Here is a 21,093-nt window from a genome sequence, read left to right as displayed (position 1 = left end):
CTTCCATGTAGTCCCCAGTGATCAGCGTGGATCCGTCTCTTTTCCTGCACCTGCAACCCTTTTTCTGGCTTTGCTTAGCTTTTTGTTCCCTACTTCGCAAACACACACACACACACACACACACACACATACGTACACACAGTTATGCTATGCCACTGACAAACACATCTTGTATGTTTAATTAATATATATATATATATGTATAATTCAACACTTTGCATTACATGTCCATTTTCCACTTTGGCATGGCCCTACAGGCAAGATTAAGACAATATGAAGTACTACTATAGAATTGTCATTAAATTATTTCCATAATGACATTGAAGTTGTTTATTATAGCAAGGCTATTACCCACTATGTGCCACTCTGAGCACACTACACACACCACAACAGTGCTAAATTAAACCCGACTGTAACCAGAAGCTTCTTACAGCAGGATGTGAGTCCAGTATTTCAAAGGTGGAGGACTTTCAAACTCAAGAAGAAGGGAAAGGCTAATGGATTGCACACGCTCGCAGTTAATTGCTTTAATTGAATCCAACCACATCCTGAGGCCATTAGAGCTAGCCTGGTGTGAAAAAGCTGACCAGGCCCAATAAAGGTCTACTGAGAACTTCATTCGGGGCGTCTGTAATGGCCTGAGGCCAGGTCGTTGTTTCTGAGGCGCTCAGTCATTCCGGCGGCTGCTCACATGGGACGTGAACGCAGCACCATCAACCCAAACACACCATCGCTCCGGCCGCTGACAGCCGCCCCTTCTCCAAATAAGGTAATTAGAGGAGCAAAACCGGAAGACTCTCCATGGCAACTCACTCACAAACAGGAGGGGCAAAACAATGGACTAGTAAGGATGAGATGATTGACAGCTCGTTGCGGCTCGCGCTCGCCGCCTTTGACTGCATCCATTAGCGACAACAACACACGGATACACAGAGTACATGACGTTGTGTTTGATACAATAAACTATTCAGCAGCATCAAATCTGTCGTACCACATTAAAAAAACACACCGACTATTTAACAAAAGCCTGATAAATCACACCGGGTGTGTATCCTAATCAATATGCCTCACGCGAGCACCTGCTCACTCGTCTGTAAGGACGCCGACGTTTATTTTCGGCTTCCCCCCCCCCAGTGTCACTTTACGCTGTTATTACATGATTGATATTCCATTGTTGTCACACCCTCCCGCTGAGTTGTAATGGCACAGGCTAAAACTTGGCGTTGCGAGGGAAGCGTTGAGCTGCGTTGACGTTACCTCAGTTTCTCCTTGTTCATCCTCGTTCTCTCGAAAGCGAAGAGACTCTCCGGAGTGGCGTGCGGTAGTCCGAGCCTCAGCTGAATAACGTTATTCTGCGTTCAACTTGTCCGCCGCGGGGGGGGGGGGGGGGGGGGTACTACCGTTAACGACCTAACAAACCTCAGATCGTAGTTGTCAGGTTGCTGTCAGGCTGTTGTTGTCAGGCGAGGAGCCGAAGGAGCAGGCTAACGCTAACTGATTCAAAAGTTATTTTTCGCACTCAAAGCGACTACCGGTGATTATTAGCCACTAATTAGCGAGTGCGACGCGTTGTATGAAGGGCAGAGCAGTCTTTATCCCTCTCATCCACAACAGTGCTGGATGCTGTCGGTCACAGCAAGTGTCTCCGCCCCATCACCACTTGCTCAGCATTGGGGGACGTTTGCGATCGATTGTTGTGATTGTTTATCCGGAGGATTGATAATTTGGCCGTTTGCTCGTGTTATTCTCTAAATTGTTCCCATTTGGTCAGTACTCAATGTTGTGTGTGAAAAGGATTATTCCGCTGACTCGCTCATTAAATGCCACAAAACACAAACTGTCCAGTAAGTCACTCATGTGTATCAGCTCTATTTTATTTTGTCATATCTTCTGTCTTCTATTTCCCCAGATTTCCCCTATTGTTATAATAATTTACTGGTACTGTATCTTTGTCAAGTCAGCACAAATACTAAGAAAACGGCTAGTGAATACTTTTTCAAAGTAGAGGTTTTCAAAGCGATACAAACGCCGGAGAAAAAACATTCAGTACAATATAGTGTAGATCCGTGCATAAGAAATCAGTAAGTTGGTTTGATTTTACATTTTAAGAGTGCACAACCATCAGACTAGTACGCTATGTGTTAAGCATTGGAATAATCATTTATTTATTTATTTATTAATCTATCTATGTTTCTTAGCTGGTCCTACAAGCCCCGAATGAGCTGTGCTGATTTGGACGCATATTGTGTTAAAATGTTGATCCTTGCACCTAATAAAGTTTAGAGCAAAAGCTGTGTGTTTCAGTTTTGTTCGGGTGTCAACAACAAGCCAAGCCTAAATCCATATTTTAGATAATTTAACCAAAACGTACTTTTCAAACATCAATGCTTTTATTTTGAATGGAACTGTAACTAACCGGAAAGGTAATTGTTACGGTTTGCCGTGAACCCGGTGTGTGTGACGTTGCTTGTTAACTGACCAATCACAGCGAACCTCAGAGCCTTGGTGGAAGTGAACTCGTTTTAAGTGTTTACAGCGCCCGGGTGGGCGGGAAACAGGGCAGGGCGCGGAGAGCAAACTCACACCCGCTGTAGAGGCTGACGAGACGTCTGCAGACATAAATCGAGGTCACTCAACGTGAACACTTCCTATTAGTTGTCAACAGCGAGTGTAAAGGGACAGTGAGTACAAACAGCCGACACTACACAGCAGTAAACTGTGTAGAAGACAGCGGGCTAACAGTTGGCAGAGCAAGTATTATTTGCAGTTTAATGTGTGGCGCATAACTAAGTTTAGGTTGGTAGCGTTAGCTAAAGTTTGCTTGGTTTGTCTCTCTGTCATCGTTATGTTATTGACTGTAATAATGCTAACATTAGCTTGCTATTGCTTAGGTTAACACGTTATACTGAAACTAATTTACTGGTAGCGCTAGAACTAGCCACATGTTATATTGTTACTTAACCAAGTTCTGTAATTGGTCTGCAAGGCAAGAGTTGTTTGTTACCAGCCATATATCTAGCTAACACAACAGACAGTGGCTATTAGGCCAGCTCGTCTTGAAGAAGGACTACTGGCAACTATTAATAACTTGCCACAGTGCTATTCACAAGTTTAACTCAAGTGTTATTAGACTGTTAACAAAGGCAGTCAATGGTAACAGTCTAATAAGTAGTCATGGCCTGCTAGCTTGCTAGTATCAGATGATTATAGTGCCCTAACCTATCACATCAAAGAATGACATTGTGAATGATAGAGGAGTTTCTGAACTTCTGTTGATTCATCGCTACCTTTTGTACTCAACACAGTTAAAATAATGATAAAGAAAATGAACCTCTGCGATGCAAAGCCTAACACTTGCTGTTTTGAACATGGGTCAGGTTCACGGGAGTACACACACACAGTATGCACCCTGGATGGTCCATTTGTTTGTCCTACAGCCAAATTTACCATGTAAGTATTGAAATAATCACTGTTTAGTGAAGAATATGTATTCCTTTTGTGCATCCTAAAGATATGGCACATTCCCTCCAGAGATGTGCTCTGTGGACACGGGCACTGAAGAAAAGCTGCGGTTATCTCAGTCTGTGTAATATTGCTCAATTTGAACAAACATTCCCCAGTCTCCCTAGGTCATCGTTTTGTTTCACAACACATGTCTTAATTTCTACAGTCATCACGTTCCCACACATTCCATGTCCTCATACACCAACACTAAACCCAGGTGCTTACTTGGTCCTTTTTTCTGTTTTCTTGTTTGTTTGTTTTTTTTGTCAGATATGACAAAGATCCGAAGGTGGATTGAGTGAAACTTTGTCAACGATCCCCCAATACATCCATGTGTATAATTTTCTTCAAGTTTGACCCCCGGCCTGCATCCAAAAATGCCTACAGGTGAGCAATGAACCCTTCCAACAAACTTTGATACTTACTGTTACTCAATGCAATGAAAGTATATGAGAACAACACAGATGCTCCCAAAAGATCATGAAATGCCTTATGTGCAGAGAATGCTTCTTAATTGCACTTGGTGCTACAAAATTCAAACCAGAAATCTTAATCTAAAATATCTTTAAACAAACCGCACACTTGGAGCAAGTAGAGATTTAGTATATTCTTAAATCTTGTGTCAAGCAGCAAGTTTTGTGAAGTGTGTTTATGTTTACCTTTAAAATCCTGAAGTTTGGTCCATCTTGATGAACACTGTTGTGAGGCTATTTTTTTTTTTTTTTTAAGTTTCCCAACATGTCAGGCTTTATTTTAGGGAAGTGTGCATAACAGCTATGCACAATATTTCTTGTTGATGCAGCTATAAAAACACCAGTGCTGGGTTTGAATATTTTACTCAGCTTGCATCATATAGCTTCAGTGAAGTAGAATATATAGATACGTTTTTTTTTCTCAAAATAAAAATAAATACAAGCGGAACAAGCTTTCAGGTGGATAAATCAAGTCGCGTCACGTCTTGACATCACTGCTGTCATACTCTTGACAATGCTGCTATGTTCCCTATTTCATGTTGTTCCACGGTTGTCTAGTGTGCCACTTGGAGCTTTGAGCAGAGGTGCAAACACACACTAACAGCAGTATAGTAACAAAGGACTTAAGGGAAGAGATTTTTTGTTGTTTTATCTATTTTATAAACGTGGAACTAAGGGACATCTGATTTTGGAGGTGTCACGTTTTTTATGAGATGACTAGCAATCTGTATTGGGCACATAATGGACTTACTTACATACTTACTATGAAAAAAATACATCACATCTGTTGCTCAAATCTACCTTTTTAAAGTGCTGAATGAATCTTTGTGCAACCTCCATGTGCCCTACCCAGCAGTAAATGCGAACTTCTGTCAGTGGGCTGCACAGGCCAGTGCACCATGAGCAGTCAGCGTGAGCTACGGGGGTAATGTCGAGTCCAGCTTGTTATAATCCCCCTGAGCGTGAGAGTGAGCTCTCTACCTGGCCATAGTCCATCTCTGTCCTTCCCTCTGGGAGTCTGACCCGGCCTAAGGAGATCACAGCAGAGGTGTGTCATGAGGACTGACTCATACCTGAACCTGGGGAAAGGTGAAACGTACTGTGTCCTAACGTGGTTACATCAGTGCTATATATAGACTGCTAGTTGCAGAAGTAGTTGTCTTTTGCTGCAGTGATGTGTAAATCAAAAGGCATACTTAGACTAAATTGGGTTGAAGGCAAGATTAAAGTTTCATTAAGTACAATTATTACACCCCCCACAGCACAAAATGACAGGAATATACCTGCGGGGGTTAAATGGATTCTTGTTCAGCACAAATGACTCAATGATTACCCACATGCTGAGATTTCCAGCCTGCGCTGTTCCTTTTTATTTCAACTTTGTCAGCTGCTCAGAAAGAAAGCAGTTCTGCAATCAACCAACCACAACTGTAATATGATTTTTGGCCTGTAAATATAGCACTTCCTTTAGGCTGCCATTTAAGTATCAACAGCTCCAGTAGCACTCCCTAGAGGCTGCTATGTTCATTGCACCCAAAAAGATGAAAGCGATTGACTAAACAAACCACTTACCGACAATTTCTCGTAGGGCTTTTGCATTGGTGGGGATAAAATAGTTTATTCCCTTTAGGAGTATGATGTCATTCATGGCAATCTGGCAATTAAATTATGATATGTGCTGTGAGCACGTCGATGTTTTGGGAGTTCCCAAAGCCTAAAAGGTTGATCCCCTTGGGAGCAGGAGTATATTCGTTATATGTCATGGCAGCCTGCCAATTAGATTTGGATATTGTTAAACACGCTAAGAACGACAGTGTCAGTGTGTCAGTTGGTTCACTTTGGTCCAGAATGAAATATCTCAACAGCTATTGGATGGATTGCCATCAAATTTTGTACTGACATTCATGTCCCCAGAGGATGAATCCTAGTGACTCTGGTGATCCCCTGACTTTTCTTCTAGCGCCACAATAAGGTTGGATTTTCTGTTTTTTTTTCTCCTGGATGGATTGCCATGAAATTGGGCACAGATATACAGGGTGCCCAAAGGATAACTCTTGATAACTTTGGTGACCCCCTGACTTTTCCCATAGCAGGTGCCAGCAGGTTAAAGTTTTCACTCATGCAGTGTAATATCTCAGCATCTGCTAATGGTTGTTTCAGAGTAAAAGTCACATTGAGTTTCCTCCTGTTGACAATAAATATCTTTCATAGTTTCATAGTCTTCAAATGGTTGGTGGAAGTGGAAATTTTAACATGACGCTGATGCAAGATAAACAAGCCCTCACGAAAATAATAAGGAACGATCCTGTGGGACTTGGGAATATCCTTGAATACATAATTCCACAGTAGACCTGAAGGGGCTGCTGCCAAGTCTACAAGCCACCGTGTTTGTTGAATAGAAAAGAAATCAGAGTTCAGTATTCATGAAGCGCTTTGATACCGCTCTGCTTCTCACCATCCCTCCCACATGATGCAGCTGGCTGACTTACTGTGATCAGAGCTGCTCGCTGTGTGATTCTCCCCTCAGGATCCGATAGCAGATGCTCTCTCTTGTGTAGCATCATTAGCGTTAGCTTTGTTTTTCTGGATCAGTGGTGGGTCACACGGTGCCATGGGAACAGGTTATCATTAGCCTTTGATGCACAGAGGTCGACCCTTATTGGGTCAGTTTGGTTTATCTGTTTGCTCTTAACAGGATCCACATTCCCTTCCTGAAAGATTAATAGGGGGGCCATTGCCAAGCTCCGAAGCAACATACAGCTATTATAGAGGTCAATACATTTCATTGGCTCTTTCCTGGTCTGTATACTTTCCCCAAGGGGTGTATAAGTGCCTGTGTGCAGTGTTTAAATCCATATCTCAATAATCTTTAACTCAAATTCTATAAATGTAGTTTTAGTTTTATTGACAGCAGTGCATATATGTTGCCGTTTAGCGTGTTTACACGCCGTAAAATATGGAAGTCCACAATATGATTCTAATGCTAATAAAATGCTAATTCATGTTTACAAAACTCATAGGTTGCAATAGTGAGAGGTCATCCTTTCCTCTGAGCAAGGGAATAATTGTTTCCTGTGTTTCATAACTGCTGGATGGGTGAGATGAGCTGGAGGAAGGTGTGTGTGTGTGTGTGTGGCTATGTGAGTAGTGGATACCAGAAGCTGAGTGAGCATATATAGCCACTAAGTGATGTTACATTTCCAATTGACAGTAGTGACCTGCTAGTAATGTAGAAACTAATGGCTGGCGTTTGCATTAGATACAGGTCACAATGCAGCTTGCAGTTGTTAATGGCCATGAAGGTGATGGCATCATTACTCACTGACTGCCTGAATATTAATGCTGGTCAAAGTGTAGCGCAGTGCTTAACTGACAGGCCGCCTGCGTCAGACCACAGACACATTTGTTCAATCAGATCACACACTTGTTCAGGCTGTTCACTCGTGTTTGTAGGCCGTAAACGTTTGCGTTGTGGCAATAAAAGCAGCTTCAGAATCAGATAAAAGTAACATGTCCAGGTGAGGTTGCAAAATGAGTTGAAGATGCGATGGTTTATCCAGATCTGTCACCGATTTAGGTAAATGTGTCTTATTTGAAATTGCTTTTAAAAAAAAAAGAGCTCAAACGTGGGAATTTATACGATTTTGTTAAAGAACATTTGATTCAAACTTGAGTTAACGTTAAGTATAATGGGAATACTTTAGTTAATATCGTAACATCACTCTTCTAGATATAACGGTGTGATAGTTACAGTATCATGATACTGGTTTTGTCCACATCACCCACCCCTGTCTCTAATTTTTATAATGCTCTGAAACGAATGTAACAAATGGCTGTCTGAAAACAAGGAAAAGGCAATCATACATCTGAAAGACTATTGAAAGGCATAGTCATAGTCATTTAAATGATGCATGTTTTTGCATGGTAAACCGTGCAAAAACATGCAAATTAAAAAAACGGCAATTGCACCAACAGAACCTGGCGAAGTTCTGCTTCACTTCCTCACTCTTAAGGCCGGCTGCCTATAACTTTTATATTGGCTTGTCCTTTTTGAAGTCGCATTCCTTTTTGATCCTCACATCATCAAAGGAAGTCCTCGTCCTCGTAACCTCGACCTTTTGTATCTTCTGCATCCTGCTCAATCAGTTTGTAACATCCTGGACACATCTGAGGCCTTTATGAAGCCAGGGGGGAGACTCTGCGAACGTGTAACACTATGTCCAGGAGACTCTCTGTGTCTGTGTGTCTACCAGCTTATTAACTTGTGGGATGAGGTATCATGTGTTCATGGTGATGAATGAACCCGTTGATGATGGGTCTGCTGTTGAGACCGGCGAGGGCCGTCTGTAATAACTCATATGTCAAGAGCGAATGAGCAAGACTCACTGAATGAACAAAAAAACAACTTCTAAACCCCTCTCCCTCCCCCTCCTCAGGCTAATTTTGGCTGCAAACAGAGATGAGTTCTACAACAGGCCCTCCAAAGCCGCAGACTTCTGGGGGACCAACAGTGAGATCCTCAGTGGTAAGTCTGTACCTTTTTTTGAGTCCAGCTCACTGCTCAAGTTTCCCTGCAAAATAAATAGCAACGTTTATTCACTCAGCGCTATTTACTTACTGTTTACTTAAACATAGATAGTAAACATGAAGCAAGTTAGACCAGTTGGCTTTGTATCTATTGCATGTCGCAAATAAGGTCGGAAGGCTCTTTTGCAAGGGAGACCTGGCCAAAGTGGTTAAAAAGTTGGAAACAAGACAATGTAGAAGAATTTGTGTTGAATCTGTGCAAATGGAACACGTGTTCAACTTTAAAACACTTGTGACTGTGTGAAAATGCAGCCGATGTTGGCTCTTTAGCCCTGTTTGACTTCGGTTTTATTCCAGGCTAAATGGCTTTCTATAGTCAAGGAAAAAAAATCAGTCTCCTTCACCCCAGAATCCAATTCTCCTCCACTCCGTCACAGGACATCCCCACCCGCAGTAAACTATATTTAATTGACTGATGTCCAATACACATTATAGCCAAGCAGGGGGAATCAATCATCCTTTTTTTTTTTTCCCAGCTGAAGGAGGAAACGCAGAGATGGCCTCGTTGTTCATCAGTCTCCTTCTCCCCTCCGTAATAGAGGGGTCAGGACTCCAGTAGTGGGCCCTTAATTGATGGCTGCTTTTATGCGAAGTGACAGGAATAAATGGCTCTGTCTTATCTGCGGGGGCTGGGGGTGGGGGGGTTGCGGAGGCAGGGCCCTGAAGGAGACATAGCATGACGAGAAAGGAAGTAAGCTATAGCTCCCAGTGGGATCAGGCTAGCTCTCCATCCGCCCCCAGAGGAGCAAGACCGTTTGGCTCTCTTGGTCACTGTCAGTGTAAGTGGACCCGTCTTTATTGATCACCCGGAAGCGCAGTAGACTTTCAGTGCCCCGCCTTTTCCGTGTCATGTGAAGAGGGGGAATGTGGAAGGAAAGCATTGATGGGTTGAGCTTATTTCATTACTGACGAAGCTGCACATGAGCGTAGTCCAATCAAAACACACATCAAAGGATGTACTAGAGATTACATCATCTGTTTAGCTCTGTATTTCATCAGATGTATCTTAATGCAGGCTTGTCAAGTAAGTTCCGTATGTTTTCTCACTGCCTTTGCCAGACTTTCAGACACGGCCCCCATTGTTGAAAGACTAATGTTGTAAATGGAGAAAGAGACAACCTATGAGATTTCTTTTTTACATAATTTACTAACAATTTCCAAGGACGTTGCCTGCAAATAAATATGGAATTTAATACTAATTATGGGAGAATTTCCTTGAAAGAAAAGTTCAATCTAAACCCAAATAATCGTTCCCGTTATTTGTTTAATATTGGATACTTTATGTTTCATACGTTGACTCATATGCATGCAAATTTCACTTTTTCACATGTTCAGCTGACCTGCTGTGTTTTGACTAAAAAATGCTAGCAATTACATACAATTATTACCAAATTAAATTATCCTTTCCAGGAAATATCACAGTAAATTACACCAGTAAGTCATTGTTAGTCAATGTACGTCTTACATTAGAACATTGACAACATTGGAATGACTGAATTACTGAATAGATGCGGGGTAGTGTATTTTGTAGTGTGGAGGAAACACTGTTATTGATCCCACACAATGAAGATCTTTTTCATTTGACGTGTTGTGATTGTGAGTTGTTATTCCAAGAGTTATTTTCGATCGATGTTATGGCTTACTGAATGGCTAACGTGCAATATATTTGACCTCCCGAATATAATAAACTTTCCTGTGCTTTTGTGTGAACCAGGCCTGGACCTGGAATATGGCAAGGAAGGAGGATCATGGCTGGGGATCAGCAAGCGGGGCAAGCTGGCTGCAATCACCAACTACATGGAAGGACGGCCCAAACCGGATGCACAAGGAAGAGGTGAAAGCCTTGAACAGCCATGAAAACCACTGAGAGAATGTCTAGTGTTACGTCGTACTGTATCGTTTATGTTGCTTACTTCACTCCAGATTTATTTGATGATTTAACTGTCATGCAATTTCTTTAAGAAGGTGTCGCTCTATATTTAGTTGTCATCCACCATTTAAAGCACAACACAGCTTTTTGTGCCACATTTTGAAGGGTCTCATGACATCTATCTTTTTCAATATTTATATATTATATGCATGTGTTTATTATTAACAACCAGGCTGGCTCTATTGAGTGCATCATTTAGGAACCATTTCTTTTTACCTTTGCCGTTGTGCAGGATTTCTAGTGTCTAACTACCTGATGGACAAGGATCAGGACAGCTACTCCTACCTGAAGAAGGTGTCGACAGAGAGCCACCTGTACAACGGCTTCAACCTCATCACAGCGGAGTTCAAGTGAGTGGACCATCTCGGTGAGGTCGACGGGTGAAGATGTGTTAACTTCGCGAGAATCTCTCCACTGAGGTTTAGTTGTAAAAAGACACACTTGTCTTCCAGTAAGCAGCCATACTCTCAATGTGGTACATTTCACAAGTTGAAATCTATTCCAGAGAGTGAGGAAAAATATGTAACGTGGCCACCTAAGGCTGTCGGATGTTAAGACAAGTTCTTTATTGCACTGTGTGGGTGTCATGAGTTGACATTGGCAGATTCTTGCGCACGAAATATTTTTTTCTGAACTTGTTGAGAATGGGCTGTAACTCTGTTCCTCTGAGATCTGGCTTCAACTTGGAATGAAACCGCAAAGGCGGCGTCTTCATCTCTGGAGTGCTAAGCAGGCAGAGCTGAAAAGAAATCTCAGATGCTGAGCTGTGAAAGAGCCAGCATTAAATTTTTAACGGAACACCTGTTCGTATTTCAGGCTTTCAGACAAAGAAAATCTAGACGGCATTAAAAATAATGAGGGTTTTTGTTTTTCTTTTCTTTATCTTTTTTTTCCCTTGCCTGCTTCACCAGCCTGACTTGCATGAATTTGGTGATCTGGTAAAAGGGCAAAAAAAATCAAAGTGGGATCAGTGCACACCAAGATAGCTGTCATTGTGGAGGCCCCTGTAGACAATTGGCATGGAAACAGGTCTCAGTTTCTGCCAGCAAGAGGTTGGAGGTTCAGCTCCAATGCACACCCCTACCAAACCGTATCCCTGCCGGGGGGAAAAAAAAAAATCAGGATTTCCACAGTGGAGTTTGGTGTCATGATCCATGTATCCTGGTAACATGGCCTCAAGCGGGATCTCCTCTCAAAACGGATTTTCTTATGCTTGTTCATCCCTTCCTCCACATTCTTAAGCATCGCTTTTAGGTTAGAGAGATACTTTGCTTTTCTGCTGTATTAGGCTTATAATATCATTAAAAACACAACAACTATGATGCCAGCTAATCATTGCTGCCTGTCTCCAATATGATGGATATAATGCAGTTGATTGAAACAATGGATCCTTGATTCCACTCTCACTGGTTTTATCAGCTGAAGCTATCTAACTAGTTGAGCTAAACTTTGTCTCCAGCTGACTTTGTAATGTTTCCAGCTGACTTCTTGTAAAACGAGAACCCTCTTAAAAGGTCTTGAATGTGGACTTGTTGGCTACGCGCATGATGTACTTCTAAAAGACTTGATGCTAAAGCTCCGTGTCCCCGGCAAAAAGTCAGCAGTCCTCACCTGTTAATGTTCCAATCTGAAGGAAGGAAATGAAAGAAACTGCATTGTTCTTACTGCAGTGTAGAGCAAGTATGATGAGGAACAATGTGACGTCACACTGTTATTTCATTCTGACGTGTTCGGCTGCTTAGTTGACTTGGACAAGCAAGACCGAGATTTAACACAGCAAGAGTGAATGCTTTCAGGTTGAGGACTAACCCATGTTTTGGCCAACGTTATGCTATCTGGCAAAACGAGTTTGTCTAGGGTTGCCGGAATGCAAACCAAAGCAAATCCATTAAACAGCAGGACACAGCTGCTCCACTCCTATCTAGGAGCACCCAGGAACAGCTTCCATACGGCGGGGAAATGCTACACAGTGGATATGCTGTTGTGAACGGATCCATTCCTCCCAAATTTTGCACTTGTGTTTTTGGTATTTGAAAGGCCAAAGAAGACGCCACCCTCCAAACTCTTTAAATGCCTGGCATTCAACGTGTGGGACGAAATCCGAAACCTGACAGACCCGCTGTGCCTAGTTATGGTCGCTAAGCTATGATTGGACAGCCACTGTTTTTGGGGGGAGGAGCTTAATGCACGGGCAATTGAATGAAAGAATGAAAGAAACGTGCAAGTTTCAAAGGATCAATTTCAGGTGTTTTAATATCAGCTATTCGCAGCAGCAGTCCAGGAATATTGGAGTTATTTCGGCCTTTGAAAACCCTTTTTTATTTTTCTCTTTTCACTTCAGGACTAAACAGCAGCTAGAAGGCTTGGCTGTTGTTTCTTTGATAGGTTGATGTGCAAACGCCCTTGTTAAGACTGGGAGCTGTAGTTGCACCTGCACTGCCCCAGTGGCATTCCTCTTTCTTATGGGAATAAGGTGCCACCCCACGCTCGTGAGACACAAGCACAGTTTATGTTGTGAGGCATTACCTTATGTCTCCCACTTCGACTAGGCCGTCATGTGGGGCTGAAATCACTCGACAGAGCCTCGTGCTGTGAAAGTACGTCTGATTTTTTTCTTTGGAGAGTGTGTGTGATCACCCTCATTGACATGCATGTGAGAGAAAGGGTGTTCCCGTTGTACACAACTCAGAGGCATTCAGATATCTCAGCCTGGACATGACTTATGTATTGCTCCTTTTTAATTGTGATGCTTGTTAAACCAATACTGCCTTGATTAATAATCCATAACCATGTTGGGTTGAGCTGTACACGCGAATGATTTGGTCAGTGGCAGCCGTGCATTTCCCAGAACGTCGCGCTGGGACTTCCCTCGGTGGAGCTAATGTCATATATATTTAATAATACATTTAAATTTTGATCTCAGATATTCTCTGCTTGATGCTCTCAAGGCTCCATATCCAACATTTCATCGGACTTTCTATAGCTTTGGCTTTTGATCCCACTTTGTGTCACTCTCGCTTTAAAGTCAGTGCCCGGAGATTATCCATTTTAATGAATATCTCCTCTGATGTTTGCCTGCAAAGAAATGCCCGGCTTAATGCACTTTCAGTCGAGCAAGAGTGTGGCTGCTTTATAAAAACAACTTTTGGAAAAATGGTTCAATCTGATGGCCTCGAACCACGTGTTGTAATTCTTGGCAGAAACTTGTTCGAGCTGAGAAAGAAAAACAGCCGTGGAGCAGATATCCACATTCCAGAGTATCAGGGGTGGATGAACTCTCGAAATTTTAAACAGGAACAACTATGAGTTTGTGCTTTTTCCAAATCACATTCTCTTTGAGGATAATAGAACAGGGTTTTGTACTGAATAGAATTAGCAGTAGACGCTCACAGTAAAAAGGGGTTAGCTGAGCTGAGGCTGACGGGAATGTCATTAGTTTTGAAAGTCGGTACCAAATTTTAGGGCAATCTATCCGTTTTTGATTCACTTGGTGCAAGGTGGTGGACCGACTGACAGACCAACATTGCCACCCTTAGAGCCCTGAGGCTAGTGATTAATGATTAAAATGATTAAACACCAGCAATATCCAACAAATTATTCCATGCCTTTTAATGTCTGCATGTGTGGGTGGACACGCACAGATGTGTGCGATTGGTTACAAGAGTACATGCTGTCGTTACCCAGGAGCCCCCGCCAACCATGCCTATCTACATTCTGAACTGATCACGTTGAAAGCTCATCCAGCCATCTCCAGGCAACTACACCACAGCTGGCGACGGGGAAACTGCTCCGCAGCCTCGGCATAGAGGACTCTTCATTAGAACGCCTCCCAGCCAGCATACTGATTACCTCTCTGACTGAGATCTGAAAAAGCCTGTTTTCCACTCTTCCCTCCTCGTTCTCTTCCCTGCCCAGTGGCCTTGACCTCCTGCTGTTCAAATCAACCCACCACACACCTGATGGGACTTGCAATATTCTAGCCGGTTTCAAATGGCTGAAATTGAGCTGTCTCTCTGCAAATCCTCCACCTGCTACCGCCGCGGCCCATTTGATGCATATCGCAGGCGAAGTGTATACATTGACACCGGGCCTTTCTGGTATTGTTGAGTTCAGGTCACAATAGCGAGATCAAAATAGGATTTCAGACATTGTGTTTGCCAACAGCAGAACTGACAACAGGTAAAAGCTTTACAGATTCTTCAGTTTCCCTTCAGGTTGCAGGGCCATCTGCTCCCCACTGAGCAGCTACTGTGCACATGTGTGTGCGAGGGCTGACTGCTATCACCGAGTCAACATAAGCCAGTGCTGCTGCGTTCATAGAAACCGTAGGAGCACCGAAAAAGTAGTTGTTTATTCAGACTGCTCAACTGGGTTTGGGTACAAGTCGGAAACCGTATGAAGGTCTTTTGATGTGTTGTTGTCGGAGAGATGGTGTAATGTTAAGCTACAGCTTTGAGGATTCTCTCGCAGCTGCTTGGACACTTATTGCGCTTGCCTTTTAGAAAGCACTCTGCTCCAGGAAATTTACACAAGACAGAGGAGTTCTTGCGCAAACAGTAAAGGATGACCTCTGCACAGGGACAGTTCTAGACAAGCAAGTTCATCTCTTATCATTTGTAGGGAATGAAAGTCTTTGGTAGTGTGCTGGGGTTGAAAAGAAATGGGAATGTTCCAGAGGAAAGCACGGGACGATTGTTATATTATGATTATAATTATGATGCGCGAGGTAATAAACGGACTAATCAGATGAGAGGATTTGAATTAGTCCCCGTCACCACCTACATGTTAATATGCTAAATGCAATCACATTTATTGTCAGCTCTCTTACATCATTCTGTCCATGTAGTTGGGTTGACCTAATAGATAATGATCCACCCACTGCTTCCATTATATGGATTATATAGGAAAACAAGGACAAGCATTTCACTGCATGAAGCCTCAGTGAGGTCGAACTTTGATAAGCAATAAACAGAATATGCTAAGCTAAGTATATTTTCATTATCGATTGATCTACCGAGTATTTTTTTTCAATTAACAGATAAATTCCCCTTCATAATTCCTAATTCAAATTGCTTCTTTTGTCTGACAACGATAATTCAATTTTACAGAGAGAAAAGCTGCAAATCTCCACACTTGAAAAGCTGGAACAATCTCATCTTTGGCATTTTTGCTTAAAAAAAAAAAAACTGAATCAAATGTTGTAGGGATTATTAAAAGTTGATTTTCTGTGTATCAACTCAACTCAGCTCTAAACATCGGATATTAAATCATTGTTAATGGGTTTTATGGCAAACCATTTTCTGTTTATGATGATATATGGTACAGGCCAAAGGCCCATTTGTATTTTGGCTTTTCAAACTATCCAATAAAGTTTGTGGCAGCGCTACAAGCCCAGCAGCATAATTCTGTTCCTGTCTTGCCAGCTTTCGACTGGGAAACTTTCCAAGTGAGATGTTGAAGCAGTGTTGCACCACATTTCAGATTGACTGATGCCACTGGTATGGCTGTCATAAAATTGACATCAAATAAATTCATTCCCCTGCTGGTTCAAAGGATTTGGTCATAATTTATTATTCACTCTCCTGTACCAGAGCTGTCACAGATGCCCTTGATGTCAGAGAGATTTTTCAGACTGAATAAATACCCTCTAACTGAGGACTTTGCAAAGAGACTTAACCCCGTGACTAAATGGTTTTGTGGTAGTCAAAGGTGTTTGCAGCACTAATTTGTATTTTGAAGCTTTAATTTCACCCAGTTGTTCCTTTAGGATAGATTTAAATGCTGCAATTAACTATGGTGTTGGGTGTTTTCCCATTTGAATTGCCTTTACAAATGAAACAGGCTTCTTAATTCCTATTTTCCGGGACTGCAAAGAAAATCAATCATTAAAGAGTACTGTATGGTGCACTGTTGATATTCTCTTTCACCCCGAGCACTCATTTTACGTGACTCCCTCAGGAGTGCTCCTTTGAACGTTGCTGCATTTGCGCTTATTTCAAGAGCGCAGAATCATTATGACTCTTGACACGGCCTTCACAATTAGACATAAACTAATGTAATCGTCGCTAAATGCAATCTGTAATTTTCCATCTTACTGTGTCCCATGTAGAGCCAAACAAGACACTGTGTGTTACTATGGAAACAGAGGCAGCCCTGAACCCATCCATCTAAAACCAGGTCTGTGTTTTTGATATGGTTGCTGTAGAAACCGTTCATTTCACATTTACCTCTCCTCTCGGCCTATGGCCCATTGATGTTAGCCTGACATTTCCATGTAGATGTTGCTCTCAGATTCTCTATGTGTTGGAGGATGTGCCACACGGCCACTAACAGAGCTTACTGGTGCATATATTTGTCTATATTTTTCACGTTCCCCCCCAGCAGGAATCTACGGCTTGAGTAATTCGTTGCTGGACACACCGTGGAAGAAACTGCTGCAAGGCAAGCGTCACTTCACCAGCGTTGTCGACGACCAGTCCCTGTCCTGCGATGGACTGGTGCAAGAGCTGCTCAACGTCCTCAATAATGAGGAACTGTGAGTGGTGAACACATACACATTTTAGTTTATCAATAATCTTCAAATGAATAAAAAAAACAACATTTATATTGGCTTTATGTTGGATGTGAAGCAATTCTATGGGTTAGGGTTAGGGTTAACATTGCAGAATATTACCAGGTCGGGTGCCACATGTGGGGCTAAACGCTGATTGATTCAGGCACACAGAGCTGGACCAGAGTCCCTGGAACATGCCCGACATTACAGATACTGTGTCAGGTACTGTGAGCTCAGTCTGAGCTGCACTCCGTGTCTGCTCCTCTTGATAACACTGTGACTTTCGCATAACATTTAGTTTTGCCAGAAGGATATAACGAACAATTTTAAAATGACGAGAGGGTCGATAGCGCTGCCATGCCTCTATGGTAAATATGAAGCTGCCGTACAAAAGCTGAAGTGAGAAAAAAACGACAAGTTGTGGGTTTATCTTGTCGTCACGGTGAGGTTGTCATGCAACATAACCCCCCCCCCAACCCTACGCAAAGCTAACCGGCTGCTGTCTGTAGCTTCATATTTACTGTACACACATGACTCTCAGCAAGACAGTGAATAAGTGTATTTCCCAAAATGTCGAACCAATGCAATGCGCATTATTTCAATACGATTTCTTCCAAATCTGTCTGATCTGTGGTGATTTGCGATGTTGGTTTCCCCTTGCACTCTGTTTCATGTCTCTCAACAAGAGAATGTTAAGTAAAATGTTTTCTTCATAACTGATAAAACTTAGACCCAGGTTGTAGCAATGAATTCCCTCTTGAGCAGCTGAAAGCACAGAGCTGCAACAGAGTTTCAAATATCAAACTGCACTTTTGTCGAAAGAGATAAGCACACAGCAGACTTGGCGTCAACATTAATTGGGAGCACCCAGCCAACTACGTCTTGCCAACTCTGAAACCTTATGGAGAAACTTGTAAACTGGCTTTTGTTTATGTAGAAACTACATCAAGACTCAACTGCATGGTGGTCTGAGATATTTTCAGAAACAGATTTCAGTGAGCTGTGAGTTGATTGGCTTAAATATACTGCATGGGCAATATGATAGCGAATGATATACTTCAACTCGTGACTCTAAAGCTTCTCAAAGACGTGTATTGTGTGTTTGTTTAACAGGAACACACCTGATCCAGCTCAGGAGAGCCAGGGCGAATATTACAGCAAACCCATGCTCCAGGCTCTGTCCGCGGTGTGTGTTCGCTCCCCTCATTATGGCACAAGGTCAGTGTCTTCCACCCACGCCAAATCTCTCTCCTATACCCCCCCCACCCATTTGTTTCCACCTGAGGTGACTGACGGGGCTGTGCTCGCCTACAGGATCATAGACAACAGAGAACTGTTGGTACACAAAAATCCCCAGTGTAATCAATCCTCCACAGCGAGGAAATGAAAGGGGATCGTCTGCACTGTGATGCCACGGTGGATTAGTGGATACAGAGACTGTCCTGTAGCCAAAAGGTCAGAGGGTCAGTCTTTGCCAGAGCCATCAAAGCCTGCCAAAGGCAACGTCACTGCCACTGCCAGCTCATTCTTGATACGGGTGTTCGCTTAATACCTCAAATGTGAAAATGTGACTTTTAGATTATCACAGTTGTCCTCAGAGTTACTCCTTCCACAAGCATGTTTTCTTTGATTTGTGTTTTGGTTTTTTTCAAGCATTTTCAGTCATTTATTTTATGTTTTTTGTGTTTGTTTGCTTGTATCCCCTTGTGTCCCTGCTCACTTAGGACCAATACAATTATCCTGATAGACGCAGAAGGTAATGTGACCTTCACAGAGCGCACCATGCCCAACTGTGACACAAGCAAATGGAGCTCCAGTTCTTTCCAGTTCAAACTGCAGGTGTGAAGACGTGATGGAGGAGACCCACTCTGTGCCTTTTCTGCATCACCTTTCCTCGCATCACCCCTCCCCGCCCCCCTCCTCCTCCTCCTCCTCCTCCTCCTCCTCCTCCTCCTCCTGCTGCACTTCACCATAGCAGCTATGTGAGCATGAAGACTCGTCTGCACTTTTTCTTCAGCTGGTCAACACTAGCTGCCTCATTAAAATCAGTGATATGCGTTTCTTATTGTTGATTTAAGTTAAACATGCATCTTTTGAAAATGTGTGCTAATTTAAAAGATTGCCAAAGAACATTTATAATTTTGTAGAGGAAAGTACTCTCATTTATTCTTGTTGCTGTCAGATTCTTACCTTTTGAAATCCATGATGTGGAGTGGATGTACACTTAATGCACAATTTCCAGACTGCAGTTTGAAATTATTTTCTGTTTTACACTATGAGAATTCATCGGGTCACCAGTAATTTTCCAGAGAATGTGTAATCTGATTTAAAATCACAGCAATTCCTGATTACTTAGTTATGCCCCAACAATACTGCACAACAGTATTCTCAGTGTTGGTTACGACAGATATCTCAATGTTGAATGCAAATAGTTTCAGGCACTGGATCTCTGGCCACTTCCATGGTAGAATAATGCATTTTACAGCTGCTTGGGGGGAAAAAAACAGTTTATCCAAACACTCACATTTGGCTTACCATATTATGATTGTTGACTTTAATGCACAAACACACTGTGAGGAAACCAATTTGTTTTAGTAAGCACAGGTGTTCATTATCCTGTCAGGTGATTTCTGCTTTCACTCTATATCAAAAAGACAGGTGGTTCTTCCTTTTACCAGATGGATTTTACTTTTGCTCATACTACTCGCACAGGCATTGGGACTCTTAATTCAACAGGAAAGATATTCACACTTTCTAGCCTGAAGAAAGCTATTGAATGGTTTAGAAACTCAATTTGGAGAAGGCTATGTGCAAATATTGAATGTGTACAGCGTACAGTGTACAGCAGACTTTATTCGCTACAAAAAGTTAATAGGCCTTTTTCACAGGTGCCATTTTGTCATGTCACAGTAGGAAGTATACAGGTGCAAATACATTTTTTTTTTTAAATTAAAGATGGCTGATATGTTGTTAGTAATACCTGTGATTTTCCTACTTTGAAAAGTCAAAATGTCTGCTGTGATAATGACCCATGGTACTTTAAAAAAAATATATATACATATATATACAAAATTGCAGACATGGCCAATATCACTGCATTCATTTAAAATTATAAAAAAAATAAAAAAGATGAGAAATTGCTGCTCTTGCATTGAATTTGAGCTTGATGTTAGGTAAGATGTGACTAACTGAGCAACACTGGGTTTAAGCTGCTGGCATCGTCACTGATCTGCTACTGTTGGTGAATACTGACCTCAACCGGCAAGTTGAGATATTGAGATATTAGTGTGTGGTGCAGAACCTGTGCAGGTTGTGCGTTTGTGTTAACTGAATGTGTTTCCCTGACACATATTTGAGTTAAAACATTGAAAACCAGAGAATAAAATAAATAATGATAACAATTTCGTTTGTGAAGTGCATTTATACATGACATGTCTCCGGTCTTCATTTCTTGGCTGTTCTGGCGCTTACACGTTAACATGTTGCTCCTCGGCCAAAATGTTGTGTTCATTGGTTGAATCGTACCAGTTAGACGTTGGAGAAGGACGTTGTGATTGGCCCGTTGATCGATCAATCATCCAAAAAGCCGGTACTGGGAGGCGGGGCCTGAGTTGGTTTGCCGCTGTGGTTTTCTTCAAGATGGCGGGGCTGCAATTGAGGCAGTATGGCGGCGCGTCGGGAATTAAAATAATTTAGAAAGGTAGTTAGGTGCCGAATAGGAGACAGCCGTGTCATATTTATCGGTGAGTATTTCTGTAATAAACTGTTTTCAGACCAGCTGAACATTTCTTCACACGCGGAGATCTCTACAGCCTGATGGCTGCTTGCTAGCATGTTAGCATTGATGGCAACGTTACCATGGGCCCGCTGTGCCGCTGTAGACTGAACAGATGCGCTAAAACGAGGTTCTTGCCCATTTTATCTTATGAATTTGCTTGTTATTTGAGCTTGAAAAAAACGTTAATCATATTCTCAAGCTTAAGGACCCATGTGTAAGTTAACGTCCATTTAAAGTCAATTTTTCGCAGCTACATATTGGTAGTAGT

The 21,093-nt window shown here is 42.2% G+C and overlaps 1 protein-coding gene across 4 annotated transcripts; it reads left to right on the top strand.

Annotated features, from left to right (window-relative positions):
* The first annotated feature begins 2,615 nt into the window (after positions 1-2,615).
* Positions 2,616-20,448, top strand: tango2 (transport and golgi organization 2 homolog (Drosophila)). 4 transcript variants are annotated; one of them, XM_070903994.1, is made up of 10 exons: positions 2,616-2,681; positions 3,378-3,450; positions 3,775-3,891; positions 8,414-8,502; positions 10,279-10,398; positions 10,727-10,844; positions 16,604-16,671; positions 16,879-17,029; positions 18,161-18,265; positions 18,772-20,448. In XM_070903994.1, the coding sequence occupies exons 3-10, from the start codon at positions 3,836-3,838 to the stop codon at positions 18,890-18,892; spliced, it is 828 nt and encodes a 275-aa protein (XP_070760095.1). In that variant the 5' UTR covers positions 2,616-2,681; positions 3,378-3,450; positions 3,775-3,835; the 3' UTR covers positions 18,893-20,448. The 4 variants fall into 4 exon arrangements, with proteins under 4 accessions (XP_070760095.1, XP_070760094.1, XP_070760093.1 ...); XM_070903993.1 differs by having other exon boundaries at positions 2,673-2,796; XM_070903992.1 differs by lacking the exon at positions 2,616-2,681 and adding an exon at positions 2,686-2,750.
* Positions 20,449-21,093: the final 645 nt, after the last annotated feature.

Source organism: Enoplosus armatus, chromosome 4 (assembly GCF_043641665.1).
Source record: "Enoplosus armatus isolate fEnoArm2 chromosome 4, fEnoArm2.hap1, whole genome shotgun sequence".
Lineage (NCBI taxonomy): Eukaryota > Metazoa > Chordata > Actinopteri > Centrarchiformes > Enoplosidae > Enoplosus > Enoplosus armatus.
Note: the sequence above shows the minus strand (reverse complement) of the source record. Positions and strands in the feature narration are given on the sequence as shown.